Raw genomic sequence first — 26,631 nt, forward strand, 5'->3', positions numbered from 1 at the left:
CTGTTTAAAAAACAAAAAATGGATGTGCGCACCCGTCTCTCCAAATGATTACAATAGGTGCTTCTCAACATGCCTCCTCGGTCCTCGATGCTCAACCCTCGAGGGCCGTTCCTACTGATCTATAACTAACACTGGATAGACTATCCCATTGTTTTTGCCCCATCATTCTTTATGTCGATCAGTGAGGATCGAGGCCCGAGGAGCGAGGGAGGACGTATAAAAGCCCAAATGAGAGGCACCCAATGTCACATACTTTTCTGATTTGTAGAAACTACTGCAAGCACCCCATCTAGTGGTCAAATGCAAAAATGACTGTGCTGTTGTAGGCTAAGCAGGGACTAAATAAGAACAAGAATAAAGCGAGACAGTAACAGTAAAAGTAGCATGCATTCATTTTCCACCTGTCAATCAAATAAAATGTTTGAATGTTCGAAAAGCACATAAAAAATGTCTTGCTTCAAATAGCACTGTGTCTACCTGTTCTGTCACATGCAGCTGTAGAGGCAAGCACCATGGCAGGATACACAGAGTTGGTCAAGGCCAATGACTGTTACTGTTTTCAAGGTTGTGTGGAGGAATTCACACTCCCAGAGAAAGTGGACGACTGGACGTATTGGTGTCTGAGTTAATGGGAGACAGTCTTGGTATCAGGCCAACTTCAGTCTGCTGTCATTCTACTCACAATCTGCTGACTAATAGGGGAGCTACACCAGGCGCGTAACTGAAGCGTTCCGTTCGCGACATGTACTGTATGCTGCAGCAGTTAATAATTTATATAATCAATGGAGGTAGCTACACCAGACACGCGGCAGTGGCACGTACATTCGAAAAAAATAGACCAGTCTTCTAAAATGGATTTTACGAGTCGCGAACGGAATGCTTCAAGTACGTGCCTGATGTAGCTCCCCTGTTATACTGTATGTCCTGCTGGTGCCTGAGTGAGTGGCTCCTGCTTTCACTAGGTCCTGGAACAATTTGGTACATAGGAGGGGTCACAGAATAGCCAAGCAGCCGTTGGCCTATGTGTGTGTGTGTGTGTGTGTGTGTGTGCGTACAAATAAGCAAGTCATATTGAAACATTTGACCAAGTTTAGAAGTAATTTTATGATGACTTTATTTGTAAAGTATGACTACTTCATCGTTATAATTTCTAAAATATATGAAATATGTACAGTGAATTTATAGATAATAGATCAGCAGCTAAATGCATCACAAATTTGCCATTTTCATCCAATTAACACATTTCAGCATATAGCATTTAAAAAACGTCATCAACTGTGCTCTATCTAATAACATCGCTAATAAGAGCATTTTAATGCAGTAACTCTGAGTTCTCAGTTCTGCCCCTGGCTTTGGCTCTAGTTTTGGAGCGTGTGGTTACTTCTGAGTAGTTCCTAGCTCTGGAAATTGTAGAGGATGAGTTCTGCATGGGCATAGAGGCTTCAGGTTTGGTCTCCCATTCCCTTCCTTTTTCCAGCTTGGTCTCCTTGCATCCACTCTGTTGAAGGTGCTTCCCACAGTGCCTCTCAAAGGTGCTCATCTCGGTGAACATCCTGTTGCACACCATGCAGTGATAGGCACGCTCTCCTGCACGCGTCCCAAGCTGCGGGCAGGACGAGCGGACCACGGGAGTCTGGCACACGCCGCAGCCGAACGACTCGTGACTCTTGTGCCTCCGTTCGTGCTGCCTCAGCGCCAGCGTCGTCCTGAAGATCTCACCGCAGCGGCAGCCTCGGAAACTCTTCTCCCCTGACTCCAGCGCGCGGTGGGAGAGCAGGCGCGTGGAGGAGTGGAGGCCTTTGCTGCTCCTGTTGCACCTGAACGGCAACTCCTCTGTGTGCTGGCGGTGGTGCATGATGAGGCCTGCCTTCTGGGTGAAGGTCTTTTCGCACACAGTGCACTCGAAGGGCTTTTCGCCGGTGTGCAAGCGCAGGTGGGTCTTCAGGTGTGAGGCACGACCAAAGCTCTTCCCGCAGTCGGGGCACTTGAAGGGCTTCTCCCCGGTGTGGATAGCCTTGTGGCGCGCCAGGTGTGAAGACTGCAGGAACACCTTGGCGCAAATGCTGCACTTGAACCTCCTCTCGCCGCAGTGCGAGCGCAGGTGGAGGGCCAGGTGTGTGGAGGAGACAAAGGTTTTGGGACAGACAGTACAGCTGTATGGAAGCTCACTGGCGTGTGAACGCTTGCACTGCATCAACCCCGAGGACAGCACAAAACTTTTCTCACAAGAAGACCCATGAGCCTTCAGTTTAGTGTGGGCTCTCTTTGGTCTGGTGGGGGTACATGCCGTAGAAAGTCCTTTCCCAAACAGGTCAAAGGTCGAAAGACGCTTTGTGACATGTCGTGATTTCTTGTGTATCTGTAGCTCTACCAGCATTCCAAAGGATTGTCCACACTCTGAACAGGAATACAGTTTGGGGACCACATTCTGGCCATTCTCTCCTGTATCCTCAGAGGATGTAGCTGATGCTGTTGGACTGTTAGACGCCATGGAGGGAAATTATCACTATTCACTGCTTGTCATGACCTCAAATGATCAGTTTCTACATGTCTATAGCTGCTCCAAGTAAGTCCTAGGCTACATGAAAACATGGGAGTAGCCTACAATATACTAAATGTTATACAATCTAGTCAAATAAGGGCATAATTTAGTAAAAACAAGGGCACAATTAGGTCAAATGAGTCACATTCTCACAATAGGCCTATACAAAAACAATTATTAGCCTACTCATTTTCTTTCCGGTGCAACACAAGAAAAATGTTGATGCAAAAACAATAAAGAAGAAGGTTAACTGTCTGTAGCTTACTCAAACCAAACAACTGTAGGCTAAAACACCGAACTGAAAAAAAAAAGAACCCATCATAGCAGCTGCAGAAACTAACTCTGAATTTGGTGATGGCTTAGGCTACAGCTCCGGGGGTTATTCTGTCTCCCCAGCAAGTAGGCCTAGGCTAGCCCTGATGCACTGTATGCTAAAACTCTTAACGAGACCATTCTTATCACGAATTACGATCAACGTGATAATACAGTAGCCTACGTGACTCGGTGGCTCAGAAGTGCATTCGCTAGGATAGTGATGACATACCGAGAGGGATGACAGCAGCCAGTAGGGGTTGCCTTCATCTCATACAACGTTCAGTCTTGGTCCATATTATAGTCTTATTTACTGCTCTGTCGGGACTCGCACGGGTTGATTCTCAGAAATACGGAACGAAATGCGTTCTGAATCAGTTCAATAGCCTACCGAAGACATTTTATTTTCGAATATTCCGATTTTTGCAGAACGGCAACCCCAACATTGATTGGGCTTCTTAACATGCCAGCCCAACGGGACAAATCATCTATCCGTTTTGGCTTGAACTGTGTGTGTGACCGACCGCATGTCCTACCATCATGAAAAATCCATTTTGCTGTCAATCTGCCTCAAACATCTACGGGCGATCAGCTGAATAAACTCGATGAGATAAGCGACATATCCGCGTCATGATGCAGCTGATGTTGCCATGTATCCTGCCTCCAAATGAAAAGAAACATAATAACGTTTATGGTTCCGATCGACATGTAACAGCTTCCCAGTATAGAGGCTCGTGCTGGTTCCGCGGATTACAGTAACTAGCGGTAACTAGAGTGTGACACGAGTTGGCCAGCGAAACATGATAGGCTAGTTTGTCGTTCCCGACTTCCGTGTGTGGTCTCTTAATTTGTGGAATCACAATTCATACCGGAGGTTTTGAATGACAATGGCAGTGCCCGAAACGTCATTTGTGAATTGTGTAATATCATCTGTAAAACATTTAAATAGCCTAGGCTACCCTATGCCTTATAAATAACTTATTTTCCTAAGCGTAGGCCTAGGCTATATCATTTGTAGGCTACGTTACATTTAAGAAGTAGCCTATTCATGGGTTTCATCAGGTCCCATTACAGATGTATAAAATCAAGCACAATGCAGACTGCATGGTGCTTGATTAATAGCCTATCTGTGGAAAAGGACCTGATGAAATAGCCGTAGCCTATCTCCTAGGCGTAGGCAACTCGAATTATCACGGACGCCAGCTTCAGATTTTAGATATCCGTCTTACATTGTTAAGGAGAGAGTTTCGTTTCTCAAATAAATTACATCCGCTTTCACGAATAAAGAAACATAACGGACATTGCCTACGTTTCGTTTCGTGATTCCGGTTTCTTTTCCCAATAAATGCCACTGACGTAGGGCGGAGCATTAAATAAAACCAAATGGTGGGATGAGAGTGATCACTGTAGGGCATGAGCTGAAATCTACGACAGATTGCCGAAGGTAGCCTAAACTGACAAACTGTCGGAGGTGCAAGGAAAGTTTGCATGTGCACGTGGGTCTATTTATTTCGGTTACAAGTCCAGTCATTCAATGAGCTGATGAAAGATGAGTGCTGTCAGAAAAGGAAGGAAAAAGAAGTAAGTATCCAGAGACTTTTCTTTTTTATCTACAGTAGGCTACAGATGTTTTGCTGATGGCGTGATCACTGGGTATCTAACATGTTTGAATAATATTGTATGTTGTAGGCCTATAGCCTACTATTTGTACTGTTTGTATATTTCAATTGATCCAACAAAAAAAGAAACTAGAACTTAAAAGGTCTAAACAGAGGTGGTCAGTAGCCTAAGGCCTGTAAGCATACTCGATGATTTTCGACTGTCTATAGACTAGCCTACTTGAGGCCTATTAAATAATTGTAAAACTTTGACTATTAACAGATTTAAAAGACAAATTGGGCTATTGCAGCCTACCTTTAACTCCATTACATTTGAACTTAGTATGAGGCTATAATTAATTCTAGTTCCGGTCCTTGATTATGATTGGCTGAATGATTGGCTGAATTATGATTCACTTGATGCCTGTGTAAAACCAAATATCTTTTGGATTGAGGTTAGGGCTCTGTGCAGGTCAGTCAGGTTCATCCCAACACAATAAACATAGGCCTGCACCTTGCATGGCAACCATTCAGATTAAATATATTTAGGTCTATTGGCAGAAAAATGGATATCTATGAATACATACATACAATGGATATCTATGAATACATTTCTCGTTGCTGTGCCTTTATTCTCATGAAATCTTGCCAGGTTTTTATAGTAACAGTTTTGGAAAAGCAATACGCCACTCCAGTCCGTCATTTGCACTGATTTTATAGCAGCCAGTTAAGGGGCGTTGTTACAACAACGCCCCTTAGCTGTTCTAAAATCAGCGCAAACGATGGCCTCTCAGGGCTTATTACTCATTTGAACTTGGCTGTGGTAATGACTGTGACAGCAGATTCTTCATAAGAACATCCTCCATGGTCATGGTGAAGTTGAAGAATGGAATGAGATAATCACCTGACATTGACCACATACTGTAGGCTAGCTACATAATTACATCATTAAATGAAAGTCCTAAAGAACTACCCCCCCCCCCCCCCCCCCCCATGAAAATGTGGCTAGGTCTACTGTGAAACAAAAGCTAAATGTGTTCTGAATTATTATCATGGTTATAAGTGACAATGACATTAGTTATAAGCCAACTATGAACACTGTCCAGACTTTACATTTTATTCGATTTTTAACTAAATAAAATGTAAAGGGCATTTTGCCCCACCGCTGGGGTAAAATGCCCAGGGTGGAGTAAAATGCCCCCATTCTAAAAACCACTCATTACTAGGATTAGGTCCTTAACAAAAAACGCATTGATTGCTCCTGTATCAGAATGTGGACAAACGTGTCCTTGAGCTATCATGTCATGGCAAAATCTTGAAAACATCCACCAGAACTAGTTCAGCAAGGAAGTGGTCATTGATATTTGTAAGATTTTATCAGAGAGGGTTAAAACGGAGCGAGAGGCGCAAACGTTCGATTATTTCCGCGTTCTGTCTTCGCAAAGGGGGGGGGGGCTAAATCCCCCTTTAAAGGAGAATTCCGGTGTGAAATTGAGCTTAACTGTACCGAAACATGTTAAGGTGTACTCACACGTGTTGTAAGATGCACCTTCGCTCACCCCCCAGCATTCCGAACTCCGCCGTTTTCAGCCTAGCTTGCAGTAGGCTTGAATCTATTAGATTGGGCATCACGTAGCCTATGCAGCTAAATCGCTATTTCTAAACCATTAAAAAGGTTCCAAGTAACTCCACACTGCATTGGTAGACTTCTGAGGGTCCTGACATTTAAAACGAGATACTTAGAACTTTGGAAGTGCACAGGAAGTTTATTAAAAAGCAGTACCTTCGTAGAATCTCTCCGCTGGGCGCCATCTTGTGGTGAAGTCGCGATAAGTCGACTGACGAGCGCAAACGAACAGGAAAGACAGGGGGACATATTGCAAACATTTTGAGCTTTGTTACTCATCATGCTCATGTAGACAGTATAACTATATATTTCCTATGGAATTACTTTTGCAATATGTTCCCCTGTCCTTCCTGTTCGTTCGTGCTCGTCTGTCGGCTTATCGCGACCTGATTCCAAGATGGCACCCAGCGGAGAGATTCTATGAAGGTACTGCTTGTAAACAGTCTTTTTTTAATAAACTTCCTGTGCATTTCCAAAGTTCTCAGTATCTCGTTTTAAAAGGAACATATATTTTTGTATTATTTAAAAAGATAATTAGCACTGTTGTGAGCAGACGGCATGGGCCAAGTGGCTGAAAACACTGTGTCTTATGTTATTTACATTTTGAACAAGGCTCTAATAATACCGCCTTATTGCCATGTTGCTTTAGGCTGGGTGAACCCTGCCTGAACTTCCGGGGAATTTGAATTTCGCCCGGCAGCTCAGGCTGGAAACCAGCAGATCTATTTTTGCTGTTTACTGCCAGAACATTTGGCTCCAATCAGAAACGGCCATACTCTAGTCCTGGCACGCTATTGGCCGGTGACGCGCCGAAAACGAAACTTATCTGACGCTAATTGCAGTAGAAACGAAGCGCAGCCTCGCCAGACTAATCTTTAATATTAAAAGATTGAGTTTAGTGTGGTGAAAACCAAACTAATGTTGCTTATGAATATAAACAGGATGCCCATATACGTAGTCTAGATTACGAGTACGCTGGTGAGACATGCCGCTCCATCTGGCATCATGTTTTTGTATTTTTTTTTTACAGTGGCCGGGAAGTGCAAAACAAATTCACAATTGCAGGTGCAAATATACAAAGTGCAAAATAAATTGTACATTTGTGAGTGCAAATTTACAATGTCCAAGCACAATCACATCAAAACATTAACATTACAATCCTTTTACCATGGGCTAACACTTTTACACGTCTGTTGTTACTGTTACATTATGTTACTGCCAGTCTGGTGTGATCCAGCGAGGGACTTCAGGACCCTGGACAGCGACCTTGCGCAACTTGCTACCTATGCTTAATTATAATCATACTGTTCTGCCACTTAAATTGCCATATTCTCATAGCTCAGGTCTAGTCTGGTCCCCTTGTATTGACCCGGACTTATCTGTAGTCTGACATCTTGCCTGGCCCAATAGCTCAGGTATGATCTCACGTTATAAGCCTCTCGGGTGCCCGCGGTCATCATTCCGAGCTGACGTCTGCCACCAGAGTTCTCTTCCGGTGTGATCCAGCGATGCACTTTGCGACCTGGGGCAGTAACGCTAGCGCAGCGCAGCGCTGCTGTGTTGATGAGAAGCTCCTCAGGGTCCTGACTACTTTCCAAGTTACAGTCAGTTTTACAGGGGGAGGGGGGGTGTCAATTATGTTCTGCCTCTTTTTTTTTGTCAACGTTCACAAGCTCATTGCTCAAGAATTGGAATTTATAGGAAGCTCAAATTTGTCTGGTGCATAAATAGGAATAGTATGCAGTAAGATCACCACGAGTGGTCTGGATGATCCTGCATGGTCATAGTCATTTTGGATAATGAATCACTACAATGGTCTGATTAAGTACTCAATGTTCTGGTCACCGACACCCACCGGACACGACGTTCAGCGGTGTGGGCTTGACGCACAGGATTTTAGAACAGTTTTCTATCCCTGTGCGGCTATTACGCGACAAACGTTTCTAGTGGGCTTTGCTCTGTTAAAAATAATGTTCTAATTTTGTCTGGTGGGCGCCGGCCTTTACACCACTTTATCCTTTTTGTTTGTTTTGTTTTCAGAAACACATTTGGTGCAACATCTCCACCTTTTATAGATTACTTGAAAGATATCCTCAGGAGATATCCAGATGGAGGACAAATATTAAAGGTAAGGTTTGAATTGTTTTGTGCAATTGGCAACATTGCTAATGGCAGTCTAACCTGTAATTCCATTATCTGGCTGATTTTCAACAGGAGCTGATACAGAATGCAGATGATGCTGGAGCTTCTAATGTGGTGTTCATTCACGATGAGAGGACGTATGAGAAGAACAGCCTGCTGAGTGAAGACCTTGAAAAGTACCAAGGTACCCCACATAGGACTAACAGTTTTGTGTGGTGTGTTCTTACTGAGATCATTTATGCTGTTACATTGTAGATGTTTGGTGTGACTGTCGCTACCACACTTGTTGGTGGACTTTTGGGACTTTTGCCAACAAAGTTGGAGTATGAGTTCATAAATCCTTCCTCATTTAGACTTGTGCAATGATTACTTCCTCCATTTAGAGACTTGCATACATTTCAATCTTTGCAATAAAACAAACTTATACCAAAATGCTGTCTTTAAGTTACACATGACTTAACATTGTTGTCTTGACTAGGTCCTGCCCTCTATGCATTCAACAATGCTGTCTTTGCTGAAGAAGACTGGCAAGGCATTCAGGCCACAGGAAGAAGCGTCAAGCGCAATGATCCAAACCGAGTGGGGAGATTCGGGATTGGATTCAACTCAGTCTACCATATTACAGGTGAACATTATGTACCATGTACTGCATGCATAAATCATATATGTTGTTTTAAACATTGTAAAGTCTAATATCAATAAATTATTATTTCCTATAGATATGCCATATATATTCAGTTCCAAATACATTGGGCTGTTGGACCCACAGGAGAAGATATTTGGAGACGGACAGGGAGGTTACAGATGGTCTCTGGATGATGATGAAGACAGAAATGTCCTTTTCACCTTGAGAGATCAATTTCAGCCCCTTCGAGACATTGTCAAACAAGTCAGTGACAGTACATGGGAGAAAACCATAGAAGAGGATCAGTTTTTCAAAGGGACTCTTTTTCGGTTTCCTTTGCGCTGTGAATCCTCAGAGATATCTGATAACTTGTATGATTCCGACAAAGTTGTTCAGCTTTTTGACAGTTTCATTGCAGATGCAGACATTAGTCTTCTTTTCTTGAGACACGTGTCTGATGTCTCCCTGATGCACATTGACCCCTGTGGATCTGTAGCCGTAAAACTTAAAGTATCCTTGTCAAGCATCCCAGCAAGTTTAGATTCAGGTAACACAGACAAGCCCACAGAGGGGTCAACGCTGTTCAAAAACATTTCTTCTGCTTCACTTAGTGATGGAGAGAGAAATACTCAGTGGCTTGTCACATCATACTGCTTGAAAAAGGGAGAGGTGGCAAAGATAGACTTGCTTGCTGAGAAGCTGTGTTACCAGCCTCAAGTTGACTTGGCTTTTCCCTGTGAGCCAGAGAACTTTATTTCTGATGGACGTCTGAGCTGTTTCCTTCCACTTCCAAACAATGATCCAAACAGGACAGGGCTGCCAGTTCATATCAATGCATGTTTTGGCCTGACTGATAACCGGCGCCATATTAAATGGCAAGATGAAGACCAGAAGAATGATGAAGCTGCTCAATGGAATGAACTTCTGATGACTAGCGTTCTTCCTCACACATACTTGAAGATACTTCTTGATTCCATCCAGTGTTGCAGAAACTCAAACCTTACTGTAACATCAGTCTACCAGTTGTGGCCAGACATTATCCAAATGCAGCATAAGGAGAAATGGCATGGAATAGCAAGAGATATTCTAGGACGTCTACTGAATAACAAAGCCGTGTTCTCTTTGGCTAAAGATGAGAAAATCTGGGTGACCCCATCAGATGCTGTATTTCCAGATGATGATCTTGAGGAGCCTGTCTTATCATCTGCAGTGGCCAGAGTTTTGATTACAGAGAATGAAAATCTTATCGATATTCCAAAGCATGTGTTGAATGACCTGAAATGTGTCTTTGCTGAACGGGACACTCTACAGTGGATCTCCCCAAATTTTATCAGGGATGTTCTTCGCAGAGCTAGATTAGAGGAGGTCTCACACAAAGAAAAACTTTCCCTTCTGGAGTATGTCTTCAGCGATAAGAATTACCAGGAGCTTGAGGGTCTACAGCTTCTACCACTTGACAATGGGACCTTCGAGAAGTTCACAGACAGCGACGAATCCACTGCTTTGATAGACAACAAAGAGTTTCCAAGGTGAGTCAGCTATATTGATATACTCGACATTATTGTTTTGATAATGAGCTAGAAGGTTAAGTTTTGTTTGTTTACACTTTTCAGAGAACTGCTACCATTTTGCAAAGGAGCGTTTATATCTCAGGAGCTGAACCACAACAGCCTTTGTCACTTGAAAAATATAGCCACACAAGGTTAGTTCATTTCATACTATGAATAAGCAAATATCAACAGGAAGAAACAAATATTATAGTAGAATTTCAGAAACATAATTATTGTATTGAACTGCGTAGTACATACTGTACAGTGCTGCTGTGTCAGTGCATCATGTTTTCTCTCTCCAAAGTTAAACTCTATAACTCTTGTTTCTAACAATTGTAGAAATATTCAACATCATCAACCTGGATGCACAAAATGTGGCTGATTTAACCAAGAAACATTTACCACATGACTGGAAAAATGGACTTGACCCTGTGCTGTGGGATAGAGGTAATCCAGAACATCCTCCTAGGGGGTGGTTAATAGAGTTTTGGAAATATCTGAGTGCCAACTGGGAGGAATTAGGCAACTTTGTTAACCTGCCATTATTACCTGTGGAATCACCCACAAGTGATTCTAAGTCTGTATGGTTGGCAAAGCTACAGAAAAAAACAACCTTAGTGTTTCAGCAAAACAAACACAGTAGCCTGTCTGAACACATTCAGAACGTAGTAAAGAAAGTTGGGGGAACTCTCATAAAACAGGAGCAGTACCTCAAACACCATGACATCGAAGCCTTTGTTCTTCCACCATCACCTAAAAGCCTGCTGAAGGTCTTCTTAAACCTGAGCAGCGATCAGGTTATCAGTGGAATCCACTCTGCATCCTGTGCTGAAAAAGAGGAAATCAAGTCCTTTCTCTCTTCTGTGGATTCTCTTTCAGATGAAGAGCAAAACATAGTCTCTAAGATGCCTCTATTCCAGTTGATGACTGGTGAATATGTATGTGCTAAATCAAAACATGCAGTGGTTTTGAACTCCTCACCAGTCATTCCCGCTGACCTCCCCATTCCAGATTCTGTGGTCCAGTGTGCTACTGAAGCAGATCGTAGACTTTTGGCAACCCTCAAGGTTGAACTTTTGGACACAGCACAGCTGGCCCTTCATTTGGTGAAATGCATAGAGGCAGGTTCTTTTACTAAGCAGAATGAAAAGAAAACAATGATCTGGATATTACAACATGGCTGTGCCCTCTTCTCTCAAAATGTGATGTTATACAAGAAATGCAAAGATCTGACCTTCATTGAAATTGAAGGACAATGCCAGAAAGCCAAAGCTTCAAGTCTTTTTGATCCAAGCAATGACACCTTCAAAAAACTGTTTGAGCAACATTTCTTTCCTTCTGTCGACTATGTAATGACTCAGCAGATGCTCCAGAGCTTACGCCAACTTGGACTGCAGTCAAAAGAGAAGGATATATCACCTGACAATGTGCTGGATGTCGTCAGAAGTCTTGAAAAGTCTTGTGGACATTCTGACGGAAAAGCATGGAAGAAAGCAGATGTTCTTCTCCGAGTGCTGAATGACAATGATATAATATCTAAATTCTTTCCAAACCAGCTGGAGCAATTGCAAAAGATACAGTGGTTTCCTTGTGAGAATCCACACACGCTGACTAAAGAAGATAAGAAAAAATGTGAAAACAGACATTTTTATAAACCATGTGAAATTAGACATTCAATGTACGATACTGTTGTTGGCCATGTTATGCCACTTGTTGCTGAGCTAAATGAGAAAGTCTGCAAACAATTGGGACTATTGAATCCACCACCAGCTGAGAAAGTCATGGAGAATCTATCGGTACTAAACTCAATGTCACAAACTACACCTGATCTTGACAAAGATGTAAAATTCAAAACAAAGTTGCATGATACATACAAATTCATGCAGGACCATATTGGGCTTTTTAGGGAGATGTTGAAGAAAACATCTGTGCCTTGGCTATGGATTGACAACCACTTTGTATCACCTTGTGGTGTGGTTTTGGCATATCCCCCTGAATTAGATCTGAGTTCTTACATTGAGAGGGTCCCAGAGGAGTACCTGCCATTTGAAGTCTTACTGAGAGAGGTTGGAGTGAAGTTAACCCTTTCAGAAGATGAGATTGAGAAAATACTTCATGATGTCAAACAAAGAATTGATGAAAGAAATCCTCCCTTTGGAAAGCCCACTGAGCTGAAGTTGTCCATCAATGTCCTGAACTGGTTGCGCAAGCAGAATAAACCTGCCAAGTATGATACTCCAGTGCCAGTAATGGCAGAAAACCAAGCATTCACTTTGCAGCATGCCTCTAAGACTTTGTTCTGTGACATAAGTAAAGAGGGTTTAACAGACTTGAAAGAAGACAAAGAAGATTTTTATGTCATTCATGAAGAGGTACTTCCTGGTACTTCCTGTGACAGCAGAGTGGCTGAATATCCCCCTCCTCAGCACGCAAATCCTAAACCCAGAGTTCATTGGAATAGAGCAGTGTGGTCAGACAGAACCCATAACTCAGAGAATTAAAAACATCCTGAAGGAGTATGATGAGGACAGTGACATTTTCAAAGAGCTCTTACAAAATGCTGAGGATGCTGGTGCTAAAACTTGCAGATTCATAGTTGATTTCAGGAAACACAAAGACTCCCCTGACAGTGTCCTTGACAGTGGTATGTCCCTTTGTAATGGCCCTTGCCTTTGGGCATTCAATGATGAACTGTTTTCAGATGAAGACTGGACCAATATCACAAAAGTGGGATCTGCCTCAAAAGAAAAGAAAGTGGAGAAAATTGGAAAATTTGGAATTGGATTTAATGCAGTATATCATGTGACTGATGTTCCTTCAATATTGAGTGGAGAGAAACTCCTAATTTTGGATCCAAATGTAACACATTTGAAAAAGCTAATTCAAAATAAAGGAAATCCTGGAATCAAACTGGACGCGTTCCAACAGAGAATTTCCCGAAGGTTTCCAGGACAATTCAAATCATATCTAGGCATTTTTGATTGCGATTTCTCTGAGAAAAACACTCAAAAATGCTACAAGGGCACATTAATGAAGTTGCCCTTTCGCAGTCCAGAGGAATCCAAAATATCTGAAATCAGTACAAAGGTGTATGACACAGATCGTATTATGGCTTTTCAGCAACACCTGACTCATAAATCTCAAACTCATCTGCTTTTTCTGAGAAATGTAGAGGATCTCTCTCTTCGGACTTTGCCAGAGAATGCCACCACACCCCCAACAGAAGAGCAAATGGAGACTCTTGTTCAGATCACAAGAAAGGTTGTGGGCACAGTTCCAATATCTGGAAGACCGAAAGACAGTCAAAGAAAGTCTGTTACCTTTTTGATGCAACGTCATTCCAAGTGTGCTGATGTAATAGATAGTTCTGCTGCAAGTATCAGTGAAGTAATTCAAAACAATGTTGATGTACATGATGTCCAGTACTGGCTTCTTTATTCTTGTTTCGGCACTCACAGTTCGCTAAAAATGATCCAAGAAGAAAATGAGCTGAATATATTCTCTGTGCCAATTGGGGGACTAGCTGTGCCTTTGCAAAAAGAACCTCAGACTGGGAAATGGGCAGTCAAGAAGAGCAGCTTAGTTGGACAGGCATTCAGTTTTCTGCTAATTCTGCTTTCTGTTAATATCAATGGTTCATTTGCTGTGATGTCAAACCGTAAAAGTCTGTGGGAGACTGGAGTGTAGGCAGAATGGAACAAAGCCCTACTGAAGGACGCCGTAGCAAATGCCTACATTACCACCCTACTCATCTTGAAGGAATTATCAGAAGATGGAAACCTTTCAGATTATCCTTACTACACATTCTGGCCAGATGGCGAGAAAGTAGGCAACACATTTCAACCATTAGTTGATGCCTTCTACTCTGCAATTGTGCATGGATTTTGTACTGAAGATCTTGAGCTCTTCAGTGATGGAAAAAAGTGGTACTCACTTAATTCCGTGAAGTTTTTGGACCCAGGCATAGCAGAACACAAGGAAGTTGGAGAACTTGCAGAGAAGATTTTTCTGAGCCATCACAGCCAAGGATCTCATGCTGTCCCACTTCCTTCATGGGTGAGAAAAAGCATGATAAAGAGTGGCTTCAAGGACATTGTCAAGGACAGAACACTCAGTTGGACAGATTTTTTCTGGGATGTGGTGTTTAGAAATTTAGACACCTTGGAATCCCAAGACAGAAAAGCCATGATTCTCAGTGCCATTGACCTCAATAATGATGAAGTGGATGAACTACTGAAAGTGCATCGCTGCATTCCTTCACAGAGTGGTGAACTCCGATACATCAGGACATTGGTGGATCCATCAGGGAAAGTGGCTTGTCTGTATGACCAGGAGGAAGGAAGGTTTATTGATGGTACCAGAGATGACTTCTGCTCTCCAAAAAGGATGCCCAGGCTGATAGCCTTAGGAATGCTAAGTGATCATTTGCCTTTAGAGGATGTGACCGAAAGAGCAAACACCATCTTAAAGGTCTGGGAAACAGGAAACAGACTAAAGCCATGAAACGTCTTGAATGCTTGTTTGAATTGATGCAGGAGTTGTCAGTTGACCAAAAATCTCACTACTGGCATGCACTTCAAAACACACCATTCATCCCTGCATGTTCACCAGTGAATAAACAGCTAAACAATGATTTGACTTTTACACTGAAAAAGCCATGCGAGGTTTATAACTTCTCTTGCCATTATTTGGTGAACATGACTGAATTCACAGTTGACCATAAACACCTTAAGATCCGCGAAGATAACGTTGTCCTTGACAAACTGGGTGTGCGCAAAACACCACAACCTTACTCAGTGCTAAGACAACTGGAGGAAGCATCACGATGTGATGTACATGATCAGGTTCTATTAAGCAGAATAGTATATAAAAGCTATGAATACTTGAACAAATTGCTTAATGATGAAAATCCAACCCAATCCAACCACACCCTCATTGCAGAATTTGCTAAATCATTCCCCTTTGTCTTTGTGGACAACACATTTGTACATGTGAGATCAGTGGCAAAATGTCAAGAGTTCGAAGCCAAACCATATCTCTGTGTCCTACCAAGTGTCTTTTCCAGGTTTCACACTCTTTGGGAATGTGTTGATGTGCAACAACAATTTACCCCTGAACAATTTTCTGCCGTTCTGCACGAGATAGAAAGTAAATACGGGCCCAATCCTCTTTCCGAAGTTGATCTAAATATCTGTCTGGACATACTGAGAAAAGGACTGCTTAAGTATGAAGATGCAGTTTCACAGAACTATCTTATTCCTGATGAAAACTCTGTACTGAGACACAGTTCTTATCTTCATTACAACGACAGCCCATGGATGCCAGTGTCGGCGGGTGTTACTTTGTGTCACAAACTAATAGCAAGGGAAGCTGCATGTCATTTTGGTGTCAGGACAACAAGACACCGCACACTAGATGATAAAGTAGTTCATGGCTTTTCACCTTATGCAAAAGAATTTGGACAACAGGAAAAACTAACAGTCCGAATAAAAAACATCATAGAAGCATATCCTTCCAAAAAGGACATCATCAAAGAGCTCATTCAGAACGCAGATGATGCAGAAGCCACTGAAATACACTTCATTTGGGATAAGAGACAACATGCCATTGAGAAAACATTTGGGAAGAAGTGGAATTCTCTTCAGGGTCCAGCTCTTTGTGTGTACAACAACAAGGTGTTTACTGATGCAGATTTGCAAGGCATTCAGAAGCTTGGTGAAGGTGGGAAACACGGACAATGTGGAAAAACAGGAAAATACGGTCTTGGATTTAATTCTGTTTATCATCTCACAGATTGTCCAGCCATTTTAACAGGAGGCAAGCTTTGCATATCTGATCCACATATGGAATATTTGGAGATGGCATCAAAAGAGCAATCAGGATGCATGTACACGTTGAAAGATCAATTTAAGAATTCATTCATGGATGTCTATCAGACATTTCTGCCATCACAATTCAACCTTGAATCTGGAACTATGTTTAGGCTTCCTCTCCGAACAGAGGAAATGGCAGCTAAAGGCTGGCTTACATTGCACGATTTTGGTGTGTTTTAACAGTCGGCGACTACTTTTCCAAAATCGGGCGGAAATCTTGCCAGTTGTACTAGAATCTCGGCGCGCTCCCGTCATCTAAATCGTTCAGTGTAAGGTGCCAATCTTAGCGGTTTTAAGTCCGTCGGAGTTAGTCTTTTTCTAGTTTTGCCGTTACGACAATATCAAACATGTTTGATATTATCGTAAGTCTTTTCAGTCGTGGCTCATGCAAATAGTGACGTGAACATTAAAAAACAATAGTGACCTCAGTCGACGAACACGAAAACGGAAGGGGCAAAATAGGCGACAGCTGTAGCCTGTGTGATTACTTGTTATTTCATTTCTTATAATTTATTAGTCGGCTATTCTACGTGACAGAACAACTCTATATCTGTTAGTGATGTCACACTATCAAACAATGCTGCAGAAACACGAAAAAAATACTTTGATATGAGTAGCCTATCATGTGATTTCCTGTTGATGATGACGTATAGCCTAGTGCACGATGGAAATAATTTGAAGGAATCTAGCAGCAGTCTTGTAAATACCCAGATAGCAAAACTGCACTGGGACGGAACTGGGCCACATGTACCACAACATTCGGCACGGATCTTTATAATGGACCTGATCTGGCGTCCAAACGCACATCGGTCCAAAATTGTTTTGGATCTGTTTGACGGATTTGCGGCAGATATGAACTTGCACTCGTCCAGGTCCGTCCCGGATAGCAAAACACACCTACCACGACATCCGGCACGAATCTGAATAGTGGACCTGATCCGCCGTCCAAACGCACATCGGTCCAAAATTGTTTTGGATCCGTTTAACTGATCTGGTGGCAATAAGGGCTGAGACTGCTCCCAACAAACAAGATAACGTCCCGGCGATGATTCAGAGCTTTTTAAAAAACGTATTTTGTCACTGCGATGTAAAAAGAGGAAAAATCGAATTTCACCCAACTACCTGTTCACCGTTTAGCATTTGCGCCATGGAGATTACCCAAGTCAATCTGTCACGAGCGTGTGGCGTTAGGATACTATTTATGTGAGTGAAACAGCTGTCAACGTTGGTAAGCAGTAATTGGCATGCAGTAATGATTTGCAATTAAGCCTACGTCTAGTATTACATTTCACACATTTATTTAGCTTACCTGTGGGTGCGGCTTGGAGATTGATGATCACGTTCAGATGAATAAAAACGAGATTAGTTAGCTGGGTATTTATACCCGGTTAGGTCTAATACTTTCACGACTACGGTGTATTTCCCCCCTAATAAATTACTAAGTCAATGGTCATATCTGGTAATGTTGTTGTTCAAAACATCAGTGGAGTAGGTTAGCCTATAAGCTAAAATATCCCAACCACATTGTTTCAAAATTCAAAACTAATATTTGCAATGCATGCTGGGAAGCAAACAAAGCAAACAAACAAGCAAACAAAGTAGGCCTACACAAAGTATAATTAAAGTTATCAGAGAATGTCTAGGTTATATTTTATATCTAAACCATGAGGTTTATAAAGTCATAAAATTGTGATAAGCATCCTTAATTCTTCTGCAAAGTTTTTTATAGTGGTGACCAGTTGGGGATGTGAATGTCTGCTTAAAGTCATATGTGATATGGGACCTGCATTGCAGATCCGTACCACACACAAGAGGCGGAACCGCATTGCAGATCCGTACCACACACAATAGGGCTCGGGCACACGACTTGCATTCTAGGAATATTGCTGCCATGTTGGTAGCGCACTGAACGTGATGTCCATTCATTCAGATGCAGTAGACAAGAAGCAGAAATATAGTATTAGCTGTGCTGTGCCCGCAAAGTTTTCACGTCATGATCCCGAGCCCTATAAGCGGACCCGTACCACACATAAGAGGCGGAACTGTATTGCAGATCCGTACCACACACAGTAAGCGAACCCGTACAGGTCCGCTTCTTGTGTGTCGTACGGATCTGCAATACGGGTCCGCTTATTGTGTGTGGTACGGGTCTGCTTCTTGTGTGTGGCAGAGCCATAGAGAGAGCAGAGAGAGTTGCGACACGCTTTGATGTCGCCGCCACGCGATCAAAAGTTCCAAAAAACCTGCGCTGAATGGCTGAATTCCAGGAGGGTGGGATGTAGCTACTTCTAGATGCTGGAAGGTGTAATAATTTAACTCATTAACTACTGACCAAGAGATTGGCTGTAAATAGTTCCAAAAGTCCCATAACGAGGAAATAGCCTGGAAAAAGCACTGCCATTTTTTCCTACGGAGGTCTATGGGAGTGTCGCCACTCTGTTTTATCTACCGCTCTGGTGTGTGGTATACGGATCTGCAATTCATGGGTTTCATCAGGTCCCTTTCCACAGGTGTATAAAATGAAGCACCTTGATTATCAATGCAGACTGCATGGTGATTGATACACCTGTGCTAAGGGACCTGATGAAACCCATGAATACGGGTCTGCCTCTTGTGTGTGGTACGGGTCTGCTTCTTGTGTGTGGTACGGATCTGCAATACGGGTCCTTTTATTGTGTGTGTGTGGCACGGGTCCTCTTATTCTGTGTTGTACGGATCTGCAAGACGGGTCCGCCTCTTGTGTGTGGTACGGGTCCACTTCTTGTGTGTGGTACGGATCTGCAATATGGTTCCGTTTATTGTGTGTGACACGGGTCCGCTTATTCTGTGTTGTACGGATCTGCAATACGGGTCCGCTTATTGTGTGTGGGCCACATCTGGCCCACAGTCAGATACCGTAGGTCCGCTACATACGGATCTAAAGGCTTTCATGCGGATCCGGCCCAAAGGAAATTGCTATCTGGGTAGTGACCACAGTCTTTGCAAAATCCTAATCTGAGACTGGCCTGTGACTAGTCTGTGACTAAAAACTCAATGAATTGTCTTTAGATGTGAGAGGGTCTGAGACTGTAGTCTTTCAAAAATCTTTTCCAAATCTTTGCAAAGTCTGGCAATGTAAGGTAGGCTTAAGTCTGAAATATGCAAAGCAGATGTCAGACTCCAGGACATGAAAGAACTGATGCAAGTTCTTGCAGAAGACCCAGATGGTTTGATCCTCTTCCTGAAACCAAGACCATGTCAAGAAAATACAGTTCCATACAATCAGCCCTGACTCAGATGAAGTACATACTGGATGGTTGATTGAAAAGCAACTATCAGAGGAGAGCAGCATTAAGAGAGCAAACTTCCAAGATCAGGTTCAAGATTCCCAGGTCCCATGCCAGGTCATCTATCATACGAGTATCTCCTCGTCAGATTCAAAAAGCAAAAGACTGAGTCACTGGGTCATTGCAGAACAGTTTGGTGCCCTTAGAACCACTTCTGGCCAAATGAATGAGTCTGATGTTTCACAGATTCCACAGGCAGCTGTGGCAGCTTGTATTGGAGCAAAGACATCTGAGCCCATCTTCAAGGGAAGACTATTCTGCTCGCTCCCTCTGCCTGATGGGGAAACCGGTCTGCCAGTTCATGTCAACGGGAATTTTGAAGTTGACTCTTCTCGAAGGGACCTGTGGAAAGAGGATGCAGTGAGTCCTAATACTGTGTGGAATGAGTCACTCAAGCTGGACATTATTTCACCCCTGTATGCAGATATTTTAAAGCACATACAAACGACCATTAGAATAACCCCTCTGAGATTTTTCAGTTTAAGATCAGAGTTAGATTCTTCATTTCTGAAATTCTTCCCATCTGTTTCAAAAGTCGTTAAGAAAGAATGGCATGGAATGATCAATCATGTATACAAATCTATACATGAAAGAGATCTCTCTGTGATACCTGTTTTACATACTTCCCATCAGGAGGTGGCAGAGAAAAAGCCATCAATAGCATTACATTCAGTTCAACTCTACACAGTCAACTGGTCAAATGTTCTCAAGCGCAATCCTATGGATTCTCCTCATTTTAGTGGCGAGTTCAAAGCAGATCTTTTTGAAATTTTAGAGGACATTGGAATGAAAGCTGCGCCTTGGTCTCTGAAGATATTCACAGGTTTTAAAACTGCAGGTGTGGAAGTGATGATGCTGTGCCCTGAAACAGTGCGGGAGTACTTGAGGGAAAAACCTCTTAATGATGCTACAAAAACATTGGCAACCTTACCCTTACCTGTTGATCACACGCTCCTTAAAGACAAAAGGCGATGTCAGTTACTCCTGGAGTTCTGTATGGATGAAGTTGATGAGAACAACATTAAGTCTATCAATGGACTTCCTCTTCTCCTTACTCAAGATGAGACACTAAGGTTTTTTGACTCGGGATCTCCAAGGCAGTATTCTAGATTTTGGGATATATTTAAGGGACAAAAAGCAGTCTTTGCAGATTATGACATGAACATCAGTCACAGTGAAACACTTCAAAAGGGTGGTTATCTTCAGAAATTGACAATACCTGTTGCATCAAAGTACTTCATACCTACACTGAATGACCTTCAAAATGAAGACAAACCTCCTGCCTGGCTAAAACGCCTATGGGATTTTTTTGAAGAACAAATCAACCGAGAGGCTATCAAATCAGAATCAAGTAATACTTTCAATGAGATCAAGAAAGCATTCTTTGACTCTCCTGTTCTTCCAGTCATCAGCCCAAGCCAGAATAACAAACATTTTCTGAAAAAAATGAAGGATCTTTCAAGTGTTCTTAAGGAATCATATCCAGAAATGGCATCTATCTTAGTCAAATTAGGTCTTGTGACATTGAACTGCTCATTTTTTTACGACCACTGTTTAAAGAGGTTCAATGACGTGCTTTATAAGCATTTGGTGCCTGATCTCCTCATGCCAGATAACAGCAGTGCTGTTTTGGAACAAGTGCTCCAGATTCCACATCCAAAATTCAAAAGCCTGTCCAATGAGGACTTGGAATATCTTCAGGATTTTCTTCAAATGGGAATTAGCACTTCCAAAAATCCCCAGGATTATCAGAAAAGGTTCAAGTCATTGCCACTGTTTCAGACAGTGCAGGGTGAGCGACAGAGCATTGAGGGAGAGGACAATGTGTTCATCCTGAAGACAAAATATATTACAAAATTTCCAGATTTGTTTAACATTGATATAAAAGGGCATGTTTTTCTCGAGCACAACATGGTCAACAAACGGCTGTCAGGGACAATGAACATCAACATTTTGACTGATCTAGAATTGTATGTGAAGTTCCTGCTGCCCTCATTAAACACATTGACAGAAATGCAAGTGATTGACTCTCTTCAGCTGCTGTTGGTCTTAATATCCAATGAAAAATATAAGAGCTACAATGATCAGATTGTGGCTAAACTATCAAATGTCAAGTTCATCAGAGACATCCATGGTACTCTTCAGTTACCATCTTACTTTTTTGACGAAAAACAAAATCTTTATAAAATCATGCTCCCTCAAGAGAAATTTGTACCACTTAAGTTCTGGAAACTATTTGACCAAGATGCAATGAGGGGGCTGTTGAAGGAACTTGGAATGAAACATACTGTCTCAGATAATGAGATCATTGAGTTTGCACAAACAATTGAGTCAGAAGTACATGGCAAGACCTCAGTTCAAGAGCTCAGGAAGAAGTCTTCCACATTATTCAAGGAAGCTCTGAAATTCAGTGCCACTAAAAAGAACAACTTTTTGAATAGGATTTCAACCATCAAGTTTGTTTTTCCTTTGCCAATTCAGAAAAAGCTGTGTCAGTACCACCAACCATTTGCTGGTGAAAGAGATGTGGTGGCAATCAGAGGGTCTTTAAATGAAACAAACCCTGATCATCAGTATCTGATCTGGTCTACCATGTCAATACTCCCCACAGCCAACCTTCCCCAGTCTTATCTCAAAGATTTGGAAAAAACAGGAGCTTTTCAGCAACCACCATGTGATTCAGTGGCCCAAAATCTTAAAAACATCTGTCAGTCAGAATTTAACATTAATATGAAAGACCTCAGAAAAAAAGTATTTTGCCAATCATATGCATACTTACAATCAAGAGAATCAGAGAATTTCAGTGGATCTCAGCTTCAAGACCAGCCAGTGGTTCTTGTTGAAAATAACACTGTACTTGTGCAAGCCAGTCAAGTAGTGCTTTGCCTCGATGACTATGAGGAGTTCAGGCCGTATCTGTATAAAATCAGTTCATAGCATGCACTCTACGCAGACTTCTTCAAAAAGATAGGTGTGGAGGAAAGGCCAACAATTAGTCAGTATTGTAAAGTCCTCAAGAATATTTACATGGACTCTGAAGGAAAAGAAACTCTCAATCCAAATCAGCAGTCGACATTCAAACGTGCCGTCCATCACCTTTTCCAGCTGATAAAAACACAACCAGATCAAATACAATTCCAGGAGAATTTGTATTTGCCATCAGCAGATGGCAAACTGCACAAGTCTAAAGACCTCTACTTCAATGACACAGTCTTCCAGACGAAAAGATTGGAGGACTCACTGAAAGACAAGCTCAGCCTCCTAACAAACCTGGGGAATTGTTATCTTGGTGAGGACATTTTTGAACATCAGAAGATGCTGTTGTTGCTGCCTAAAGACAGTCAACCCACAATGTTGTCTCATGTCATCTCTGAAAGCCTTGTGGATGGTAGTGTGAAACTGTGTCAATATGAAAACAACTGTGAGTTCAGGGGTTGGTTTGAGAGACATTTAAACTCCAGACCATTTTTGGATGGTCTCACAAGTTTGATCAGAGAACAAAGTAAAGGCACTGTCTCTCGTGCTGAAGCTGTTGAACGATGTCAAAATACCTTCGGAAAACTTCAAATTGTATGTTGTGAAATCCTTGAGACAGAGCTCTTCTTAGATCAAGATCCACTTGTCAATACCACTTCTGAAACACAAGTGTATGTTAAAAAAGAGACACAGGGTTGCACCTTCTACCTGAAGCACAGTGATGATATGGCCTTTAAGATAATGCATGAGGTGGTCATTAGATTAACCAAAGAAATTAATTCACTGCTGCAGAATACCCTCTGCCCAGATTTCCTTCTTGCTTTGGGCCAGCTTCTGTCATGTGATACCATGGAGGAGGTTGAGAAGACACTGGAAATGTATGAAATCCGTAACAGTGCCAGCAGAAAAGAAGGACTTCAACATCCAGATCCTGGAAGTCTAATACCTGGGGAATGGTATGATGCCCTCGACATGAGTTTCATGAACAATTATGAAAGAGGTGAATATGTTGGCTTCAAACAGACATCAGAGAATGAACATTATCACTATGCAGTGGTTGTCGAACGATTAGATGCAGCAAGTGAAACAGGTCAATATTGTTGTAGATACAAAATACAGATTGGCAAGGAAAAATTTGATGAAGTGAGCTCCCTTGATCTTTACCAGTTTAAACGAGAAAAAACATCTGCCCCTGGCCAACATTTTTGTTGGGAAATAGCACTGGTGGATGGACCTCAGCCATCACTGAAGAAAGACTTCCCTAAGACCTTTGAGGAAATCAAAAAGGAAATTGATAAGTGTCTGAAAGAAATCTGGACCATGTCCAAAGACGACCAACACAAAGCCATTAAACGCCTGTATCTCAGGTGGCACCCAGACAAAAACTCAGAGCAGGAGGAGCTTGCTAATGAAGCCTTCAAATACTTAAAAAACAAAATTGAGGAATATAAACAAAATGGACAGAGTCAGAAAGGAACAGGACCTTTTAGCCGGTCATGGAATTTCAAAGACTTCTACCCTGAGTGGAATTCTGAAGCATCACGTCACCATCAAGGGAGAAGGAGATTCTACCGCAACAATCACAGATCCCAGTATAATTTTTGGTCCTTCCACCAGCAAATGCCAAGACCAGACAAAGAGGAAGCCAAGCGCTGGTATTTGCAAGCCCAGTGTGACCTTGATGCTGCTCACCATGACTCAGAGAGTGGAAGAACTGAGTGGTGTTTGTTCAAGGTTCACCAGGCTGTGGAGAAAGCTCTGATTGCAGCAGAGTACAGAGGGAGAGGAAAACACTCGCCCAACTGCTCCATCGTTGCTCTTGCTCAGAAAGTGTCAGGCTACAGCCCAGATTTAAGCGCTTTGCCAGAACTTGTGAGCTGATTAAAACACTTGGGTGTGGATGGAAAAACAACTCAGTATCCAAACTACCACCCTTCCCCTAAGATTCCTAACAATGCATTCCAGCCTGAAAATGAGAAGGAAGCTCTAGATGTTGCACTGGAACTTCTGCAGAAAGTGGACTTGTATGTAACATACTAATTAAAAGTAGGATCTTTTTGTAACTTTTTCAATTTTTTCATTATTCATTTTTTTCATATTTGAGATACTTATATGAATGTATGATTCTCACTTCACTAATATTCTGCATCATTTATTGTAGCCATGATTAATCAGAGAGTCAGTGCACAGTTAATCTCAAAGTAAGGTTAAGGGAACAGTGAATTATTCACTGATTTGTTTTGATTTTCTATAGCATTTATTTTGGGCAAAATGTATTGGTGTCAATGTTTTTCTTTTTTATATACAGTCAGGATATCTGACAATTTATTTCATAGAAAACTTTAGGCAATATTCTAGAGTACTACTTATTAAGTTTGCTTTATGGTAGATGTGAATATTCTTTTGTCGATTTGCAACTTTATGTATTTTGCAGTGATATTGGAACCAATAAAGACAAAAAAAATTGCTTTGATGCATTTGTTATCATTGCTTGAATCGCATCCATTTAAATGCTACTGTTGAGAAAAATGAAAGCATTGTCTTTCTTAAGAAATTACGTTACACAGTTTCAGTTTCCCCGGCCCCTTTAACATATATCAAAAGACATATATCAAAAGTATAAAACAATTTATTCAGTTGAGGTTTTAATCATCTGTAGTGGGAAGAACTCAAACATGATTTAGTTGGCAGAGGAAGGTGTGTTTAGTCTGATGTGTAACTGCAAAGACCAACCCTAGAACATCCATCTCTTATGAGCGTCCAAAAGTAATTTCCACAAATTCTACATGTAATTATACCTGGATGTATTCCTGTATACAGTATGCTGTACAGTATTTATATACAAGCTGTCTTTATAAGGGACATTATTACAAGCAATATAATAAGGTATCCATTTATCCAATACCAAACATACTGATTAACCCTGTGTGTGATACAGCTGTTGATTTGACACAGCCAGTAGTCTATGGTCCCTATGGCAGTCAACAATAGATTGATGACTTTAAAAGACATTACTGTAAAGTTGTCTTAAGGAAATTAAAAACACCTTCCATAGAAACCCTGACGTCCTGGATGCTGCTGTGCAGTGCCCAGAGGAGGACTGCAAGTCCAACCTTGTCACATTCTTCAAAGTACATGGGAAAAAATCAGTCCCACAAAATTATTATATCAAGAGGATGTCAACAGAGCTGTTTGGGTGCAACCCCTAGAGGGAGCCAAAGAGTTACTTGGAAGAGTATGCTGGGGCTGTTGGAGATGTAAACAAAAGAGGGCACTTGAGCGAAACTCCAGCCACCACCTCCCAGACCAAAGGCACAAGCCCAGTTGATCTCACATAGTGGCCTTCCCCCTTTCCTCTTAATGTTAGACCTCGTGTGCAGTCTTCTACTTTATACTGCTCTGTTCCTACCTTCCCATCAACACACACACTAATTCCACATTCCAGAAAACTGGGAGGTTAAATGCATGCTGCCATATGGTGGACACACAAATGCCCATTTCCAAGCTGGGAGGATCAACCAATTTCTAAAGGTGGCAGTGTATAGACTTTTTTGCCTGCAGAAAAGCCTGAAAGCTGCTATCTTTGCCCATATGAGGAAATCCAAAGATGGTACTACCCAGATCTCCTTATATCAGCGACAGTGGCAGCTTTGGGGCCTTTCTGTAGGCAGAGTTCAGATGTCCATCAAGACTATTATTGGCTGAAGTAGCTAGAGTGAGCGATACTTATTCTCTCTATAGGCCTATGTAATACCATGGTTGCAACAGTCCAAAATCTTCCGATTTGTAACTGCCATTCCAATATAGAACTAGGTAGTGTCACACATTGACTGACACCAATGTTTACAGCTATTCACTTGTCCCATGCCCTTTTCAACTGCTGAAGATACATAATTCAACGCCACTTTATATTGTCTTGGATATGCATTCTAGTTCTGGAGCAGAACATCCAGTTCTTCTTGGGAACAGCTGAACTCCCACAGGCATCGCACTGCCTCCACATATACTGTACGTCATTTTCTCACCTTTGGCTAAATACCACACTCTGGCATAACACTTT

The 26,631-nt window shown here is 42.0% G+C and overlaps 2 protein-coding genes across 2 annotated transcripts; one reads left to right on the forward strand and one right to left on the reverse strand.

Moving 5' to 3' along the window:
- Positions 1-1,105: 1,105 nt before the first annotated feature.
- Positions 1,106-3,552, reverse strand: LOC134077770 (zinc finger protein 501). Its single transcript, XM_062533414.1, has one exon. The coding sequence runs from the start codon at positions 2,489-2,491 to the stop codon at positions 1,313-1,315; it is 1,179 nt and encodes a 392-aa protein (XP_062389398.1). The 5' UTR covers positions 2,492-3,552; the 3' UTR covers positions 1,106-1,312.
- Positions 3,553-4,251: 699 nt separating this feature from the next.
- Positions 4,252-25,028, forward strand: si:dkeyp-118h9.7 (sacsin). The gene is given in 10 exon segments (XM_062533620.1): positions 4,252-4,435; positions 8,120-8,207; positions 8,294-8,405; positions 8,700-8,846; positions 8,941-10,375; positions 10,460-10,548; positions 10,736-12,768; positions 12,770-14,887; positions 14,890-16,414; positions 19,501-25,028. Coding segments are annotated over 10 exon segments (12,690 nt in total). The 5' UTR covers positions 4,252-4,403; the 3' UTR covers positions 24,612-25,028.
- Positions 25,029-26,631: the final 1,603 nt, after the last annotated feature.

Source organism: Sardina pilchardus, chromosome 4 (genome assembly GCF_963854185.1).
Source record: "Sardina pilchardus chromosome 4, fSarPil1.1, whole genome shotgun sequence".
NCBI lineage: Eukaryota > Metazoa > Chordata > Actinopteri > Clupeiformes > Clupeidae > Sardina > Sardina pilchardus.

What these genes read in the sequence shown, in the direction of transcription:
- LOC134077770 (XM_062533414.1), bottom strand. Translation starts at nt 2,491, where the DNA reads ATGGCGTCTAACAGTCCAACAGCATCAGCTACATCCTCTGAGGATACA.